At 51.1% G+C, this 18,666-nt stretch overlaps 1 protein-coding gene across 5 annotated transcripts in view; it reads left to right on the forward strand.

Moving 5' to 3' along the window:
• The window catches only part of SPTBN4 (spectrin beta, non-erythrocytic 4), a 64,513-nt gene that overhangs the window by 28,764 nt on the left and 17,083 nt on the right, over positions 1-18,666 (forward strand). For 2 of the 5 annotated variants that reach the window (XM_043992230.1, XM_043992231.1), the window contains exons 16-21: positions 473-1,217; positions 2,132-2,334; positions 4,394-4,484; positions 7,618-7,764; positions 9,093-9,356; positions 17,846-18,070. In XM_043992230.1, coding sequence (XP_043848165.1) covers positions 473-1,217; positions 2,132-2,334; positions 4,394-4,484; positions 7,618-7,764; positions 9,093-9,356; positions 17,846-18,070 — 1,675 coding nt within the window. Of the gene's footprint in view, positions 1-472; positions 1,218-2,131; positions 2,335-4,393; positions 4,485-5,204; positions 5,366-5,483; positions 5,806-5,874; positions 5,954-7,617; positions 7,765-9,092; positions 9,357-17,845; positions 18,071-18,666 lie in introns of those variants that run through there. The other 3 variants (XM_043992234.1, XM_043992235.1, XM_043992232.1) reach the window with 3 other exon arrangements.

Raw genomic sequence — 18,666 nt, forward strand, 5'->3', positions numbered from 1 at the left:
CTGGGTTCCAAGCTCCTGTTGACCCCTGACATTCTATGGTCTAAGTTACCTTCCAACCCTGACATTCTGTGCTCTAAGCTCCCTTGCGGTCCTTCACATTCCTTGTTCTAAGCTCTCTTCCATCCCCAATGTTCTGCAGCTCTGATATCTGTTCCAAGGTCACTTCAGTCCCCAATGACTTCTTTGTTCAGTTTCATACTAGCCCCTGACATACTTTGTTCTAAGCCCCTTTTGAGTCCTTGCTGTTCTGAATTCTAAGTTCTCTTCCAACTCTGACATTCTTTGTTCTAAGTCTCCTTTGAGCTCCTGCTGTTCTGTCTTCTAACCTTCCTTCCGTCTGACATTGTGTTCTCTGAGCAACCTCAGAGTCCTTCCTTCCAGCCCTTCTTTGTTCTAAGCTCCCTTTCAGCTAGGACATTTCTGGGTTCTGAGCTCCCTAATAGCTTGATTGTTTTATGATTCGGTGACTTAGGTGGAACAGCATTGTCGAGCTCGTGGAACATCGGAAGGAGGAGGTGAACTTGGTTCTCTCTGTCCAGAATCACCTGCTGGAGTGTTCGGAGGTGAAGAGCCAGGTTCGAGAGCGGCGGCTGGCCGTAGAGAGTGCGCCCCGGGCCGGCGGGGCCCTGCAGCGGCTCCTCAGCTCCCTGGAAGCAGCTCTCCTTGCTCTGGAGCCCAGACTTCAGGCCCTGAGAGAGGAGGGGGAGGCTCTGGTTGCCCGTTACCCAGCCCAGGCCCCTCGGCTGCAGCCAGAACTAGAAGAGCTGGACAGTGAGTGGGCAGCCCTGGGCCACGCAGCTCGGAACTGTGGCGAGGCACTGGCCACTGCCAGCCGGCTCCAGGGATTCCTGCATGACCTTGACTCCTTCCTTGACTGGCTGGTGCATGCCCAGGAGTCAGCAAGTGGTGGAGGGCAGCTGCCAGGCTGCCTGGAGGAGGCGGATAGCTTGCTGACCCAGCATGCCGCCCTAAAGGAAGAGATGGACCGGCGAGAGGAGGACTTTGGGCGGATCCAGGCAGCGGGAGATGCTCTGGCAGCAGAGGGGGCCGAGCTGGGGCCTGAGCTGGCCCTGGAGGACTGGCTGCCCCACTTGGAACTGGGCTGGCAGAAGCTGCTGAGTCTGTGGGAGGCCCGCAGAGAAGCACTGGCCCAAGCTCACGTCTACCAGCTCTTCCTCCGAGATGTGCGACAGGCCCACACTGTACTCCACAATCAGGTGGGGCCGATGCTCGTCTGCATGTGTGTGGAAGGCTGGCACGGGGCAAGCGCTCCCTGAAATTGGGCTTTGTCTGGATAAGCTGGCGAGATTTGTGGATTATCTGGGGAGGATAATGTGGATAATGGGGAGGATAATGCTAAACAGCAGGGGAGCAGTTCTTGTGGATTCCCTTGGAGGGATCTGGTAGACCATGCACTATTGGGGCAGGCAGTGTGCATGTTGTGCTTAGCTGGGGATGTTCAGTTATCGGACTATTGGATTGATGGTCTGTGGATTATTCAGGGTCCCAGGGTTGGGTTTTCTTAGCAAAGATACTGGAGTGGTTTGCCATTTTCTTCTCCAGTGGATTAAGGCAAACAGAGGTTAAGTGACTTGTTGAGGGTCATACAGCTACTAAGCGTCTGACGCTGGATTCAAACTCAGGTCTTCCTGATTCCAGGCCCAGGGCTCTATTCACTAAGCAACTAGCTGCCTAACTTCCTTCCTACTTGGCACGTAGTGTGCACTTAAATCTTTCCTTCCATTCTTCCTTCCTCCCTCCCTCCCTTCCTTCCTTCTTTGCTTGCTTCCTTCCTTCCTTCTTTCCTTCCTTCCTTCCTTCCTTCCATTCTTCCTTCCTTCCTCCCTCCCTCCCTTCCTTCCTTCTTTGCTTGCTTGCTTCCTTCCTTCCTTCTTCCTTTCCTCCCTCCCTCCCTTCCTGAATTCCTTCTTTCCCTCTTTCCTTTTTCCTTCCTTCTTACCTTCCCGCCTTTTTTCCATCCATCCTTCTTTCTGTTCTTCCTTCCCTCCCTCATTCCTTCCTTCCTGCATTCCTTTTTTCATTTTTTCCTTCCTTTTCTTCCTTCCCTCCCTCTTTCCTTTCTTCCCTCCATCCCTCCTTCTTTCCTTCCTTCTTTTCCCTGCTCCACCAGGAGACAGTGTTGTCAAGCCTGGAGCTACCTGGGACAGTGGAGACAGTAGTGGAGGCCATCAAGCGTCACCGGGACTTTCTGACTACCCTGGAGCTGAACCTGCAGAAGATTCAGGTGGCCGCGCAGGCTGGAGACATCCTGCGTAGGCAGGGAAATGTCTATGCTGATAAGGCCCAGGAGCATGGGGCCCAGCTACTGCAAAAGTAGGGGCTCCTGGCGCCTCACTGAACCCCAAACTCCCCTGCACACGACCCCTTGGGCTGGGGAGGGAGACCCCACTGGCACCTCCGACACCCCAGAGCTTGCCTGGGAGGGATGTTAGGGTGACACCAGGCTCCACCTCCCTGGCCTTGGCAGGACAGGCCCCAGCTCTGTCTCTCTGCCATGTCTCATGGTTCTTGTGTGTCTCGGTGCCTTGTCTTTCTGTCTCTGCCTCTTGGTTCTCTTTCTCCCCATCCCCTCTTCTTCTCTCCATCTCTGTCTCTGTCTCTTTCCCCTCCCCCTTCTGTCTGTCTCTCTTCCTCTCTCCTTCTCTGTCTCTGTCTTTCTGTCTCTGCCTCTCCCTCTCTCCCCTCTCCTCTCCCTTCCTCATCTTCCCCCATGTTACTGTTTCTGTCTATTTTTTTCTTTACCAATCTCTTCTCCACCCTAATATCTTTCATCCTATCTCTCTGATGTCTCTTTTTCTGCCTTTGATGTCACATTTTTGTCTCTCTTGATCTCTCTCCTGTATGTGTCTCCCTCTCCTTCTGAAGTGTCCTCCTTTCTCTCTTTCCCCCTTCTCTCCCTCTTAGTCTGTCACCTTGGCTTTCTTTTTTCTGTCTCTCAGTCCTCTTCTCTCGATGACTTTTTCTCTTTCCTTCTTGTTCACTGACCCTTCCTTTTTTCCTCTGTCTCCCTCTCTCTCAGGGGGATCTTTTCTGTCTTATACTAAACGTTTCTCTCGCTTTCTCTACCTCTGATATCTTGTTTGTCTCTCTGTTTCCCCTCTGTGTTTTCCTGTCTCTGACCATGGGAGAGAAAACAAATGAGGGGTTCTTCACATGTGAGATGATGTGCCTGGAACTGCCAGCCATGCCCCCATTGGGGTTGACCTGGGCTTCAGCTGTCCCTGTCCAGGCCTAGGGGTTCACTTTGGGTCTGTGCCAAGTCAGATGGGGGAGGGGAGTGGGGATGAGCAGCCTTGGCCCCTCATGTCTTCATTGCCATCAATGGGCTCTTGCCTCCACCTCTCTGGAGTGTCCAGAATTCCTGGTTTTGATCCCAGCCTCAGCCTCCTTCCCTCTTGCTCTGCATTCCTCCATCCATGACCACCTTTTCCTATCTACCAGTAGGGCTCTCTCCCCCTTACCCTCTCTCTGTCTCTGTCTCTCCTGCTTCTTGTCTTTGTCTCTCCCTCAATCTTCTGTCTCTAGTCAGTCTGCCTGTCCATCTCTTTTCTTTTCTGTCTCTTCTGCTTTTCTTTCCTTTGCTTAACTCCCTAGGACTCACTCTGCCTCTCCAGCTGTTGCTTTCAGTCTCCCTCAGTCTCTCCTGCTTCTGGTCTATCTCCTGTTTGCTATGATCTCTCACTATCCCTTTCTCTGCCCATCTCTGCCTAACCATTTGGCTTTCCGGCTGTTTTGTCTTTCCTCTCCATTTCCCTCTTTGTCTTATTTCTATTCTCTCCCCCCCACCCCCATTCCTCCCTGTCTCTTCCACATCTCTTGTCGTCTCTTACATTTCTCCTGTATTGGGCTCTATCCTTTCTTGATCTCTGCCCCTCTTCTCTGTCTCTGTCTGCCTCTCCTCTCACTCTTTTCTGTCTCTTTCCTCTCTCTGTCTCTCCCTCTCTGCCTCTACCTGTCTCCCTTCTCTCTCTCTGTCTCTTTCTCTCTGTCTCTCCTCTCTCTCCATCTGCCCCCCCCCACATACTTCTCTTTTTCTATTTCTGATTCTTGGTCGCTTTCTCTTTCATTACTTTAAGTCCTCCTCTGACTCCATGGTTTGTTTCTCTCCTCTCTTTCTCTGCTCCTTCCACTTTTCTGTCTTCTTTATCTGACTCATTCTTTAGTCTTTGCACCTACTCTTGTTTCACCATCTCTACCCCTTTTGTTCCTGTCTCTGTCTCTTCCATTTCTTTCATCTCCAAAGGCAGTCCACAGTGCTTTGTCACCCAGCCCCCCTTTCCTCTCCCCTTCCTCTGCTTGCCAATCCCTGCCCAATCCCCTGACGGTCCCCCTGGTCCATGGGGCACCGAGCACCCCCTCCCCCGCCCCCCAGGAGCCAAGAAACTCAGCTTCGGGCCCAGGAGTGGATGCAGTGTCTCTATGATCAGCTGGAGCTGCAGCATTTCCTAAGGGACTGTCAGGAGGTAAGGAGAAGGGGAAGGAGGGGGACACACTGGCTGAGAACCTTGGCTGACTCCTTCCCTGAGGGCCCACTCACATCCTCAGTGTGAGAAAAAGGACTTGGCCAAGTTGGGATGAGAGGAAGGGGAGGGAGATCCCAAACTGCAGCTGGAAAAATCGTTCGACTCAAGGAATTCTTTCCCCGGAGTAGTCTGCAAAAAGCCAGAAGGGGTCTGGGATTCGGGTCTCCTGAGTCTCTGTTGGAAGCTCAGCCTCACCCCCTTCCCCACGCCTCCTCGTATTTCCTGGGGGGGTTGGGGGGGGAAGGGTAGAGAATTGACTAGAACCACCAGAAGGCGCCATCATCCCATGCTTCTTCGATGATTACTGTGAGGCGGGGCTAGGCCCTGGCAACCTTGTTTCCTAGCAACGTAGACCCCGCCTGCGCCTGTGGCAGAGGAGGCACGTGAAGGGGGGGGTTGGGAGGGATTTGGGCCGGTGAGCTGGAGCAGACTTTCCGCAGCTGGGGGGTGGGATGTGTAGGGTACACAAGTTGAGGACCGCTGTGACCTCGTGGCGGTGGGGGCATGAGCTCGGGGAGAAGCATTCCACCCCCCCACCCCCGCCCCACCTCCCCTAGCATCCCATTCCCCCCTCCTTGTGCTCAGCCCCCACCGTAGGAAAAGACTTAGATTTGAAATCAGAGGACTTTGGTTCATATTCTACCTGCGTGACCTTGGGCAACTCACTTAACCTCTTTAGGCCTCAGTGTAAAAGGAAAAGGGTGGACGAGATGAACTCGAAGGTCCCTTCCAACCCTAAAGGGATGATCCACCCTCCAGCTCCTTGTCCCCATCTCCTGCCCTTCCCCCACCTCTACCTTTTCCTAGCTCTATGACCTTGGGTAAGTCTCTTGACCTTTGTGAGCCTGTTTCCTCATCTGTAAAATGGGGTTAATCATATCTCCCAGGCTTGTAGTGAGGCTCATTAGATGACGCACATCAAACGCTTTGCAAACCTTGGGGCGCTACCTAAATGTCAGCTCTTACTGGGAGGACCCTCGTTCCTGCTTCTCAGTTATCTGATGCTTCTCCCTTCCCCATCTCCGCTTGGCTTGCTCTGCTTCCTGTCTTGGTCCCTCCATCCTCAGCCTCCTCTCCTGATCCCCTCTCTCTATTTATTCCCAACCTCTGTCCGCGTTCTAAACCCTTCTCCTCCCGATACCTGTCCCCCTGCTACCTCTTCCCCCGCACCCTCCCCCCTTCCCCGACTGTCTCCTCGAGGACTCCTTCCACCTCTCTCCGCTGGGTCTCCCCTGTGCGCGCACCCCTAGAGACATGAAAGGTGGGGGGAAGGGGGAGACTCTAGCCAGTGCACTTGCGGGACCGCGGTTGGGGGGTGGGGAGGGGAGGGGCGGCGCGGGCGCGCGCGCGCGCGCCGCGGTTATCTGTGCCCATTGCTGCAGTGGCCCAGGGAGCGCCGCCCGCCGCAGGTACTGCGCGCCGCCTCTGGGCTGGGGGCGCGTAGAGGAGGGGGCTGGAGCGCGCCCCCGTGATGGACGGTGGGGGTAGGGGAGGAGAGAGAGCGCGTGCGCCCCAAGAGGGCGGGAAGGGGGGTACCCCCCAGGAGAGGATGCTGTCCTTGGTGCTGAACCTGAGGGGGGGGGCAGGACTCGTGACTGCACTGGTCCCTAGAGGAGGGGGAGGGCAGCTCTCGCTGGGATAGGCCCCTAGGGAGGGGGCAGTTTCTGATTCAATTGGCCCCCCCAGGGTGGGGGTGGGGGTCAGCTGGCTATCTGATTGGCCCCTGGGAACTATCCGTGGTTCTGAAGCTTCCCCAGGGGTGGGGAAATGCAGGGTCCTTTAATCTTGGGGACATGTGGGGTTTATGGGGGGGGCTGTGAACTGTCTTTGGTGCGTATGACGTTCATAACTGGCCCAGACTGGGGAGAGACCTAGACCTGGCCTTGACAGTGGTGTGGTGTTTGGGGGGAGGGAAGGGGAGCTGTGACTTATTTTCCCTGAGAGTGATGAACTGGATTTGTTTCTGTGTTGTGGTTGCCTTTTGGGGGGAGGGGGTGTCTGTATGTCTTTGTCTGAGGGATGTGGCTCTGGTTAGGGGCTGTGATTGATTGGGGGGGGGTAACAGGGACTGAATCTTTCTTTCCTTTATTTTTTTTTAAGTGGAGCATTATGACTCGTTTTCCCTTGATAGTGGTGGTGGGAGAAATGGAGGAGGCTGACCTAAATTTGGCCATAGTTTGGGGGAAGACTGGCTTTTGTGTGACTGGCTTTGCCTGGAGTGGCAACCTAAGTCTGGCTGTGATTGAGGAGCAGTTTGCTTGGGGGTCCTGGAACAGGACTTAGCTTTGGGTGGGGCCTGTAACAGATTTTGCCTTGAAAGGGATGGGTTGTATGTGCTCCTATTTTTTGTGGGGTATCTCTGCTTGGAGAGGGCTTATGGCCACTTTGGCTAGGAAAGGACCTGGACTTCACTGACTTGTTTCAGTTTGGGGGGAGGGGTCGGGTGGAGACCTAGATCTCTTTTTGCTCTAGGTTTTTTGGAGAGAGGACTCGAACTGATTTTACCCAGGTGGGAGGTCTGGATCTGAGAGCTTTTTAACTGGCTTTGATCCTAGGGCATTTGGGGGAGAGCAGCTGACTGATACCAAATTTGCCTAGAGACTTGGGTGCTTTCTTGTTGGTGGGGTGGCCTTGGTTGCAGGATGTGAGGGAATGTGTATGCAGGCAGGGCTGGGGGGGGTGCTGGAGTTGGTTTGTTCCTGGAAGGGCAGTCTTCTGTCAGCTGCCTCCTTCAGGGTTAGTAAGAATGGAGGTGCCTTTACCACTACCGTCCCCCTCTGGGGAAGGAGGAGATGGGCCCAGAGGGCCTCCTCCAATCTCTTCTAGAAAGCAACCTTGCAAATCCTACAACATCCCTCTGCATCCTCATTCCCTTGAGTTGGGGGGAAGGGGAGAGAGCAAGATTTGTGGGGGTCCCTGGGATTTAAGTGCTCACAGACCTCAGTTCAGGGCCTGGTGTGAGGGACTGGAAGTGATCAGGGTCAAGGGCTTTTGGACAGATGGATAGGGAGTGGGGGGCTAGGTTTGGCTGCTTCACCAAGGACTCCCCATCCCCCACCCCGCCTGTGTGCAGCTGGATGGCTGGCTTCATGAAAAGATGCTGATGGCTCGGGACAGTACTCGGGAGGAAGGTCACAAGCTGAGGAAACGATGGCTCCGGCACCAGGCTTTCATGGCCGAGCTGGCCCAGAATAAGGAATGGCTGGAGAAGATCGAAAAGGTGAGTGGGGGGAAGGGCCTCCTCCTAGTCCCAGAGCATCTGTTGTTTTGCCCCCTCCCTCCCCGAGCTCTTGGCCTTAACTAGAGAAATGCTGAAAAGGAGCCTCGTGCAGTGGAAAGAACACCAGAGTGAGAGGACCTGGGTGTGAATCCTGGCTCTGCTTCCTGTTACATGGGTGACACTGGATAAGTCACTGTCTCTTTTTGGGTCTCATATGTAAAATGATCAATGATGTCTGAGAGCCCTTTCAGCTCTAAATCTGATAAATCCTTCCCAGCCTGAGCTTTGGGATGAAATCCACCAGCAGAGGGCCTGGGGGAAACAACTCAGCAGAGCTTGTCTCAGCTCTCCTCTCCTCTCCTCTCCTTCCCTGGAGGGCCCTGGGGCATGAGGGAGGGTGGCACATGGCTCCCAGGAGTAGGGCTCAAGGATGGGAAGGCCTTGGCTCTGCTGAACTCTCTCCGCCCCCCCACTTCTCTAGCCCCAGTGATGTAGGATGGAAAAGAGGGCAGTAAATAGCCCCCATTGCCTTCTGTACTCAACCCCAGATCCAGGGGTTCAGGTTACTTCCAGAAGATATTCTGAGTTCTGGGGCTTCCTTCAGAATCTGTTCACCCCTGGCAGGACCCCAACATGATCCTTGGATACGGACCTCAGACTCTGCTCTCATGAGCCCATGGTCAGCCCCAAATTGAGCTGGTATCTAGTAGAGTTAGGAACCCTCAGACCAGGTCTTTGACTTTCCTGAATTGGGCCCTTTGACCAACCTTGATGCCCACACATTAATTGTCTCTTGACCAGTGTGTCTGTCTTTTCCCATGTTATTTGCTCTCTTTCCTTGTGTATATGTATGATTCTACCAGGGGACTGTTTTTCTGTGTGAATCTCTCCTTATGTGTCTGGTTTTTTCCCCTGTGTCTTTTCCCCAATGTGTCTCTGCCTCTTTGCCTGTGTGTTTCTGATCTTCTTTCCATGTCTTTCTTCCATCTCTTCTTCTGTGTCTTTGCCCAGGTATGTTTCATCTTCCGTATGTATTTCCCATTGTGCATGTGTCACTGTCTCTTTCATTTCCTGTGTATCTCCCTGGGTGTGTGACTGCCCCTCCAAACATCTGAGTCTGTGTTTATCTCTTATTACATGTATCCCCCTTTCATTATTATCATCTCTCTCTTCTCCACTTTTGTGTGTCTGTCCTTTTTTCACTGTTGTTTTTCTTGTGTTCGTGTATGCCTGGCTCTGACCTTGATTCCCACTCCTACTTTGTATACCGCTGTCTCTGTCTCTTACTGTGTGTCTCTCCTTCACCCCCTGCTTGTCTTCTGTGACAGGAGGGTCAGCAGCTGATGCAGGAGAAGCCTGAACTGGCAAGCTCTGTCCAGAAGAAACTGGGGGAGATTCGGCAGTGCTGGGCTGAGTTGGAGAGCACCACCCAGGCCAAGGCTCGGCAGCTGTTTGAGGCCAGCCAGGCAGATCAACTGGTCCAGAGCTTTGCTGAGCTAGACAAGCGGCTCATGCACATGGAGAGCCAGCTGCAGGGGGTAGACCCTGGGGGAGACCTGGCCACCGTCAACAGCCAACTGAAGAAGTTGCAGGTAGGCTGGGCTAGGCAGCCTGAGGTAGGGGGATTGCAAGTGATGACAAGGGTTGGTGGAAGGTTACTTTGTCAGTTTGGGGGGATTCCTGCACAATCACAAGCAGTGGAAAGAGCTCCCAGTTCTCTGAAGAGTGGGAAACTATGAATGTGAAGCACTTCCTATAACATCAGACTTTTCCAATATGTGGTTTAATTTTGCTGAATTTTTTCCCTTCTTGATCATTTTTCCTTCTTTATTTGTGGGATGGCTTTCTGCTAGGGAGAGAGGTCCTTTGAATAAAGGGAGGAGATATAAAATCAGATATCAAGAAAAATTATTGTAAATAATAATTAGAATTTATTTGGCATTTTAATGTTAGCAAAACACTTTATATGTATTATCTCATTTAATATTCATCATAACTCTTTGAGGTTGGTCCTATTAGGCCTACTTTACAAATGCAGAAACTGAGGCTAAGAGAGATTCAGTGAAACTTGTTCAGGGTCATGCAGCTCATAAGTGTTGGAGGCAGGACTCAACTCAGCTCTTCTTCACTTTAAATCCAATGCTCTATCCTAGCTATCTTTTGGGGGGGGAGGGGCAGGGCAATGAGGGTTAAGTGACTTGCCCTAGTAAGTGTCAAGTGTCTGAGGCTGGATTTGAACTCAGCTCCTCCTGAATCCAGGGCCAGTGCTTTATCCACTGGGCCACCTAGCTGCCCCCTATCCTAGCTATCTTTAAAAAACATAATGGGACAGTGGAGCCTCTCCTGTCCCCCATCCCCTTCACCTGGAAGAGACCAGGGCATGGTCCTGTTATCAAGAGTACTAGCAGGGCAGCTAGGTGGTGCAGTGGATAAATCACTGGCCCTGGATTCAGGAGGATCTGAGTTCAAATCCAGCCTCAGACACTTGATACTTACTATCTGTGTGGCCCTGGGCAAGTCACTTAACCCTCATTGCCCCCCCCCAAAAGAGTACTAGGGCTCATGTCAGGTGATCTGGATTGGGAATTCATTGCTGAGTGTTCCATTCTACATGCTGGTGTATCAGGATGGGTCAGGCCAGCAGGAAGGTGTTGGAATTGTGAATGGTGGGGCAAGAGGGTAAGCAGAAGCTTTCCAGACAGCCAGGGGTTCAGGGGTAGAGAGTAGGAGATGAGGCTGGGGAGTTTGCTGTTCCATCCATCCATCCATCCATCCATCCATCCATTTATTCACCTATATATTCTGTTCATTCACCATTTATTAAGTGCCTACTGTGTGCCAGGTAGTGTGCCAAATGCTGAGGATCCTGAAATGAAAATGAGATCATCCCTGGCCCCAAGATGCTTGCATTCTAGTGGGGTGAGACAATATATAGGCATACAAATTGGAGAGACTCACACACATATACACTCCCATAAATGTATATATACTATTTAATCTGTGTATATACATATATATATCAGATAGATGGATCTAGAAGTCATTTGCATAGATAAGATGATTGTTAAAGCCATAGGATCTTATGAGTTCAACAAGAAAGGGTATATAGAGAGAAGAGGCCCCAGAATCTTGGGGGACACCCATAGTTAGCAGCATGGTATGGATAGTAATCAACTGAGATTGAAAAGAATTAGCCCAACAGATGGTAGAACCAAGAGAGAAACAGCACAAAATCCCAGATAGGAGAGAGAAGGAAAGATGGGCAAGAATGTAAAATGTCAAGGTGTGCATATGCATGTACATATATGTATATGTATGTATAGTGATATACACATGGGGAGGGGGGAAAGGGGAGGAGAGAAAGAGGAAAGAGAGAGAGAGATAGAGAGAGACAGAGAAAAGGAGAGAGAGAAAGGAGAGAAAGAGGAGAGAGAGAGAGAGAGAGAGAGAGAGAGAGAGAGAGAGAGAGAGATCAAATGAATATAGGGGAAACCAATGTCCAGAGAAGATGAGAGAAAGAGAATGAAATTCTCACTTATGTGTTGGGCAGGGATGGAGAAAGAGGGAAACAGAGACACACTCATGCTATAAAGACTGAGACAGAATGGCCAAATTATGCCTTGTCCCCTTCATTGAGGCTTGCAGTGAGTTGTGGCTTTCTGATACCATGTCTATCATGCAGTATGTAAATCACTGGCCCTGGAATCAGGAGGACCTGAGTTCAAATCTCACCACAGACATGTACTAGCAGTGTGACCCTGGGAAAGTCACTTAACCCCAATTGCTTAAAAAACCCCACAAAACCCCACAAAATAGATATAAAATGACAGGTGCAGAGAGATTATGAGTGGTTGGTGAGATCAGAAAAGGTTCCATCAAGTCAGTGATGCTTGATCTGAATCTCTAAGAAGGGTCAGTATTCGGAGGAGCACAGATAAAGGAAGAGGCATCCCAGGAATGAGGGACAGCCTATGCAAGAGCCCGGAGATGGGCAGTGGGGGACTTTGTAAGAGGAACTTGGGTAATAAGGCCATTTGGAGTCAGCCATAGAGTATGCGGAAGAAACCAAAACCAAAATCTAAGGGTATGTTATAGGAAGAGAGCATGTAAGAAGGCTGAAGAAATAGATTTTTAAAATGCCAAACACAGGCATTTGTGTTTTATTCTAGGGGCAATAGGGAGCCACAGGAATTTACTGAGAAGGGGCCTGATAAGGTCAGATCTGTGCTTTGGAAACATGGCTTTTGGCAGCTATATGGAGGATGGATCAGAGGGGAGCTACTTCAAGCAAGGAGGATAATTTAAGGGGCTGGTGTGTTGAGGCCAGCAGGGATGGGAGCCTAAATCAGGGTGTTAGTTGTGTGGGTGGATTTGGGAACAGATGCGAGATGCCGTTAAAATGTTGACAGCAGATTGGATATGTGAGGTGAGAGATAGAGAAGAGTTGAGAATAATGCTGAGGTTGTGAACCTGGGATGGTGGAGGCCTCAACAGTGCTAGGAAATTTCAGAAGATGGAAGGGTTTAGGGGAAAAGACACAGAGTTTTGTTTTGGACAAGTTGATGCTGATATGCCCAATAGGCAGTTAGTTGGTGATGGCTCACTGGAGCTCAGGAGAGAGTCAAGGGCTAGATATATAGATATAGGAGAAATCTGTATGGGGATGATCCTTAAACCCTTGGGAGCTGGTGAGGGGAGAGAGAAAAGAAGAGGGTCTGGGAGAGAGTCATCAGGGATACCCACAGCTGGGGACACCCACATTTGGGGGCACAATCTGGTTAATGATCAATCACAGGAAGCCAGGCTAAAAAAGATCACACAAGAAGGTTAAGGACCAAGAGAGAGGAATGTCCCAGCATCTCAGAGGGGAGAGAGAATACTCAGTAGCAGTGACTAGTTAACCTATTCAAAACTCCCTTTCTGCCTGTGTCTTTGTGACACTGTGTCCATCTTTTCTTGTTTCTTGTTTCTTGCCCCACCCCCTCTCTCTCTTTCTGATACTGTGTCCTTCTTTTCTTGCCTCTCTCTGTGTGATATTCTCTCCATTTTTTTTTTCCTTGTTGGTCGGCCTCTGTCTCTGTTTCCAGTAGGGGTCGTGGGTTTCCCAGATTACAGAAGGTAACATTATATCCCTCCACAATCTGGGAAAATCATTAGTCTGGTTTTATTTCAGTGTCTATTTCAGGCCTCTTTTTATCCAGGGCTGCAAGAAAGAGACAGATGGATAAGGTGAATTTTCTGCCCTCAAGCAGCTCCTAGTCTAAGGAAGGAAAGAAACGTGAGGCCCTAATTGAGGCCCTCTGTGTTAGCTGCTTTCTGCATGAAACAGAAGTCAAGGGCTGGAGGAATTAAGAGGTGAAATGGGAGAGGGTACTGGCCATGAGGCTGGTGGGCTGGCTTCTTAGAGAGGGTGGTCTTTGAGGCAAAATCCTGGGATGAGTGAGAGTGAAGCATCTGGGTGTTTAGGAGGAGAGAGGCTGGGCACCTCAGAACCACACATTCTGTCTTATCAGGGGAAAGAAAAAGGGGGCTGGTTCCCCCCAAGACTAAAGTTTCAGCCTACCTACAGATATTTGCCCTGCCTATTCTGACTCCAGAAGTCCCAACACCTCTCCCCGCCTCTGCCCTGTGTGCCTCCTCATCAAGAACAGAGGACAGTCTCCCAACCAGTCCAGGGAGTCCAGAGGAGGGAGAGCCTCCTCCCACCTTCCTCCGTAATTATGTGGCTATTGAGGGCCTGGGCTCCAGGGCTGCAGGGTACCAAAGACCACTTCTTCAGCTATCAAAAGAGCTTTGGAACAGATGGGTGGTGCCTTGTAGGCACCTCCTCTTGTCTCCGGATGGCCCCCAGGTCACCACAAAGAGAGTGTAGTCTCTGGGGAAGCCTGGAGTCTGCTGGTCTACCACCCCCAGCAGAGCTGACTGGCAACTCAACCAGCCTCAGAGCCAGAGCTCCACTTCAACTACCCCCAGCAAGGTACCCCTGGCTTGGCCACCTCCCAGCTCCAGCTCTGGGCCAGTTCTGGGTGAGGTTATTTAATCTGAGGAACCTCCAGAGAGCCGAGTCACCAGGTTCAGTCCTTGGGTGAACTCAGGCAGCTGAGGGGACCCCAGGGTGGGAGAAGCATGTCCTACAACCGCCCTCGGTCCCTGAGGCCCAGGTGTCTGCTGGCCTGTCTGCTTTCACTGTCCCATTGTGTTCCCATTGCCCATCAGCCTCATTCACTATCCCGGTCTCAGCTTGAGGAGATGAGCTGTCCCTGGTCTCCCCCTTTATGTTATTGTATCCAGCTGCGCGTGTCATTTTACGTGCATCTTTCTCTTTTTCCCTGTCTCTATGCAACACTGTATGTAACTCAGCCGGCTTCCCTTGCCTCTGGGTTTCGCTGTGTGACTCTACATCTTTTGTCTCTTTGAGATGGTGCCTCCGTCTCTCTCTCTCTTTCTCTGTGTGTGTCTCTGTGTTTCTGATGCAGCCTTCCTCTCTCTGTCCCTCTTTCTAGGTACCATTGTGGATGTCAGTGTCTCTATTGCTTTGTCAGTGTGTCTTTGTCCCTATGACACTACCCACTGAAAAACGAGGGACCTAGCGAGGACTCCATGGGTACCTTTGAGGTCCCTCCCAGGTCTAGATTTTATGATCCTAAGTCCCTTAACTCCCCTGAGCCTCAGTTTTCTCATCTGTAAAATGGGACCAGACTGTCTTTTGATACTTATCTGCTCCTCTCTCATGCATATACTTTATGTCTTTTGGTCTGTCTCTGTCCCTTTGTTCATTTGTTCATTCGTTCGTTCATTCGTTCATTCATTCATTCATTCATTCATTTGACAAACACCTACTCAGTAAAACAAGCAGCGTGAAGAAGAATGTATTTGGAGGTAGAGAAGAAGGGAAGGGAATAAGCACTTATCTAGTACCTACTGGGTACCAGACACCGTGCTTGGTGCTCTTAATCTCATTTGATCATCCCAACAACCCTGGGAGGTGGGTGCAATTATCATCCCCAGGTGAGGAAACAGAGGCAAACAGATTCAGTGACTTACCCAAGGTTACATGACTAGTCAGTGTCCAAGCTCAGGCTTCTGGACTCTAGGCCCGGGGCTCTGTCTGCCATGCACTGGCTGCCTGCAGTTACTTCTCTCTGGCCCTCTGTGAACTCCCATGTTCAGGGCATCTGCTTTTTTGTCAGCCTGCTCTTTTTTTTGGTCAGCCTGCTCTTTTTTCCTCTCTGTTGCCAGCACCCTAAGGCCCAGGAACATTGAGGGTAGTGTTCCTGAGGGGGCAATGAGGCCCAGGGCACTGCCGACAGGCTGAGAGGACCAGAAATGACACCCCTAGGACCCCCGGGGCCATTGGCCGTCCCTGCCCCCATCACTACCAATGGTCCCTTCCCCCGGGGGTGGTGGGAAGAGAGGAAGCCATATGGTAGAGGCAGGCCCAGAATCCAGGTCTTCTGCCTCCCCTCCAGGACCCAGCCAGCTGGTCTGGCGGCGGCTGCTGCTGCTGCGGGGGAGGTGGCCTGTTTTCCTGCTTTGGAGGAGGCTAGTAGGAGGGGGGGGCGGAGGGAGGGAGGGAGATGAAGGGCAGAGACAATGGAAAATGCCTTGAAGAATCTGCAGCTGGTAGGAATTCTTCCTGGGTCTGAATTCTTCCACCCCCACCCCCACCCCACCCCCCATCAGGGGGCTCAGTCGCCAATAATTTAGTTCTGTCTAGATCCTCTCTTCTCTCCCATCCCCCACCCCTCCCATCCTCAGCTTGGCTGCATCCACTGCCTCCCTCTCTCTTTCTGTCTCTGTTTTTTCCATTTCCACCTTTCCAAGTGGCTGACGTTTCCCCTTGGTTCCCGCTGCTCAGGCCTCCCTTAACACACCTTCCTTCTGTCTCTCCTCTTCCCCAGCCCTTAGTCCAAAGCTTCTCTGTCTGAGGAAGGGGGGAAAAGTCCCAGTCATGCGGTTGTAAGAGGTGGGAGAGATGAGAGGGGACTCTTGTGCATCAGAGTCGGCTGTCCCCCTTAACTCCCAGTAGCAATGGGGGTGATATAATGGGAAAGCACTAGACTAGAATCACCCAATCAAAACACGTTCCTTTAGGACCTACTATGTACTCAGTGCTGGGGATACCGAGGCAGAAATGAAACATCCCCTGTCCTCAAGGAGATTCCACTCTAATAGGGGGAGGGGCAATGTGTACACATATATGTAGATACCAAGAACCTTTGAGGAAAGTATGAGGTAATTTCAGGGAGAAAGGCACCATTGGCTAGGGAAGACTAGTCTTGACTCTGACACTAAAATTAGCTTCGTGACCTTGGACAGGGCAACTAGGTGGCACCATAGTGGATGGAGTGCTGGGGCCTGAAGCCAGGAGACTCATTTTTGTGAGTTCAGATCTGGCCGCAGACACTTACTAGCTGTGCAACCCCGGACAGTCACTAAACCCCTGTTTGCCTCAGTTTCCTCTACTGGAAAATGACCTGGAGAGGGAAATGGCCTGCCTCTCCAGTATCTCTGCCAAGAAAACCCCAAATGGGGTCACAATGAGAGGATATGACGAAAAACAACTGAACGGCACCTTGGGCAGGTCACTTCCCTTTCCTCCTCTAAAATGGCAGTGAGGAGGGGCAGCTAGATGGCGAAGTGGTTAAAGCACCGGCCCTGGATTCAGGAGTACCTGAGTTCAAATCCGGTCTCAGATACTTGACACTTACTAGCTGTGTGACCTTGGGCAAGTCACTTAACCCCCATTGCCTAAAAACAAACAAAAAAAATGGAAGTGTGTGTGTGGGGGAAATGTACTAGCATTGATTGGAGCCCTGAGGCTTAGTCTAACTGCTGCAGCTTTCTTGATCTTCTTGAGCCTCAGTTTTCTTATCTGTAAAACAGGATCGCTGCATGGAATAGTGGATATATAGATACAGAATAGTGAATAGAATCATGGCCTTGGAGTGACAAAGACCCAGGTTCATGTCCTACCTCTGATAGTACTTGTCTGTAAGACCCTGGGCGAGTCACTTAACCTCTAAGTGTCCCAGACAATCCTCTGAGGCAGTAGGTTACAGAGGTGTGGGAGCTTCTGTACCCAGGCATTCCAAACATTGATAAAGTCACAAGTCTGGACCAACCCTCTCCTTCTTCTCCTTCCCAAGAGCTTGGTAAGCTTTTTTTTTTTTTTGTGAGGCAATTGGGGTTAAGTGACTTGCCCAGGGTCACACAGCTAGTAAGTGTCTAGTGTCTGATGTCAGATTTGAACTCAGGTCCTCCTGAATCCAGAGCTGGTGCTTTATCCACTGCGCCACCTAGCTGCCCCAGCTTGGTAAGCCTTAAAGGATTCTCGAAATGGGAGCTATGGTTATTAATAATTAGAACGACATTGAGTCCAACCCCTTCGTTCATTCTGTCAGCTAGCATTCACTAACCATGAGCTTCCTGGAGGGGGTGGTATTTAACTCAGGCTCTCAAGGTTGCTGGAGATCAAAGGGGAGGGTGTTCCAGGAATAGAGACTGTTGTGATCAAAGGTCATGAAGTGATAAAGTGTGAAGCTCTGGAGGGTTCGCTGGCCTTGATGCCGAAGAATCCGATTCTCAGGAGAAGAGGGGAAAGCCAGGAGACTGACAGAAGCAGTTACCAACCCAGGCATTAATAAGGATCAGCCCTTGTTTGTTGGCCCAGGGCAGAACTCTGGATTGGGCTCTGGGTTTGAATCCAGCCTTGATATGTACTTTTTGGATCCCCAACTTTGGACTAAGTACTTGATTTTTCTAGGCCTCAGTTTCTTTATCTGGAGAAATCGGGCATTATACTAGATAATCTCTAGTCTATCCTTTTCATCTCTTCCTGTCCTCCTGGTAAATGATAGACTAAGCCGGGACTTGCCTGGTTGGGTCCTGGGGGCAAAGGGGTATGCCCTGAAGGAGGCAGCTTGCACCAGTAGTTAGCAGAGGACCTGCCTTTGGGGCTCACCTAAAAGGAAAGGGTCAGATTCGATGGCCTTGCAGGTTTCTCCCGCTCTGTATCTAGAATCCAATGATGAATCTCTCCTTTCCTCCACTGAGCTGCTGCCCCTGAATCTGCCCACAGACCATGGAGTCTCAAGTAGAGGAGTGGTGCCGAGAAGTGGGGGAGCTTCAAGCCCAGACTGCAGCCCTACCTCTGGAACCTGCGAGCAAGGAGCTGGTAGGGGAGCGGCAGACGGCGGTGGGCACACGCATCGTGCGTCTTATCGAACCCTTGAAGGAGCGGCGACGCCTTTTGCTGGCCTCCAAGGAGCTGCATCAAGTAGCCCATGACCTAGAAGATGAAATCGTAAGTGGGTGTCCCCAGGGAGGGAAGTGGTGACATTGTCATGGGGAATAGAAGAGACTCCAAGCATAAAATAGTGTTGAGCTTTTTTTTGGCTTTCAGATCACACCGTGATCACGATGTGATCTGGAAGCCAAAAGAAAAAAAAAAAGCTCAACACTATTTTATGCTTCATTAAGAGAGGCATAGCAGGCAGAAGTCCACCACCACACTCCTTCCTCCCCCCTTTCCCCGCCATAATCAGACCACGTCTAGAATACTGTGTTCAGTTGTGGGTAAGCCACGTGTCAACACTGACATGGTAGCCGTCATGAAGTATTTGAAGGGCTATATCATGTGGAAGAAGCATCAGACTTGTTCTCTTTGGCCCCACAACATAGAACGGGAAGCCTGGGGTAGAGAGACAGATCTGAGATTGATGTAAGGAAGAACTTCCTAGTGCTTAGATCTAAAGTGGAAGGGGCTGCCTTGAGAGGTAGTGGCCTCTCTCTGCCCTGGAAGTCTTCAAGCAGAGGCTAGATCATCACCCTTTGGTGAAGGTCTTGGGTGGACTAGCTGACCTGTGAGGCTCCTTTCAGCTTGGGGATTCATTGAGGGGG

This window comes from Dromiciops gliroides, chromosome 3 (genome assembly GCF_019393635.1).
Source record: "Dromiciops gliroides isolate mDroGli1 chromosome 3, mDroGli1.pri, whole genome shotgun sequence".
Taxonomy (NCBI): Eukaryota; Metazoa; Chordata; class Mammalia; order Microbiotheria; family Microbiotheriidae; genus Dromiciops; species Dromiciops gliroides.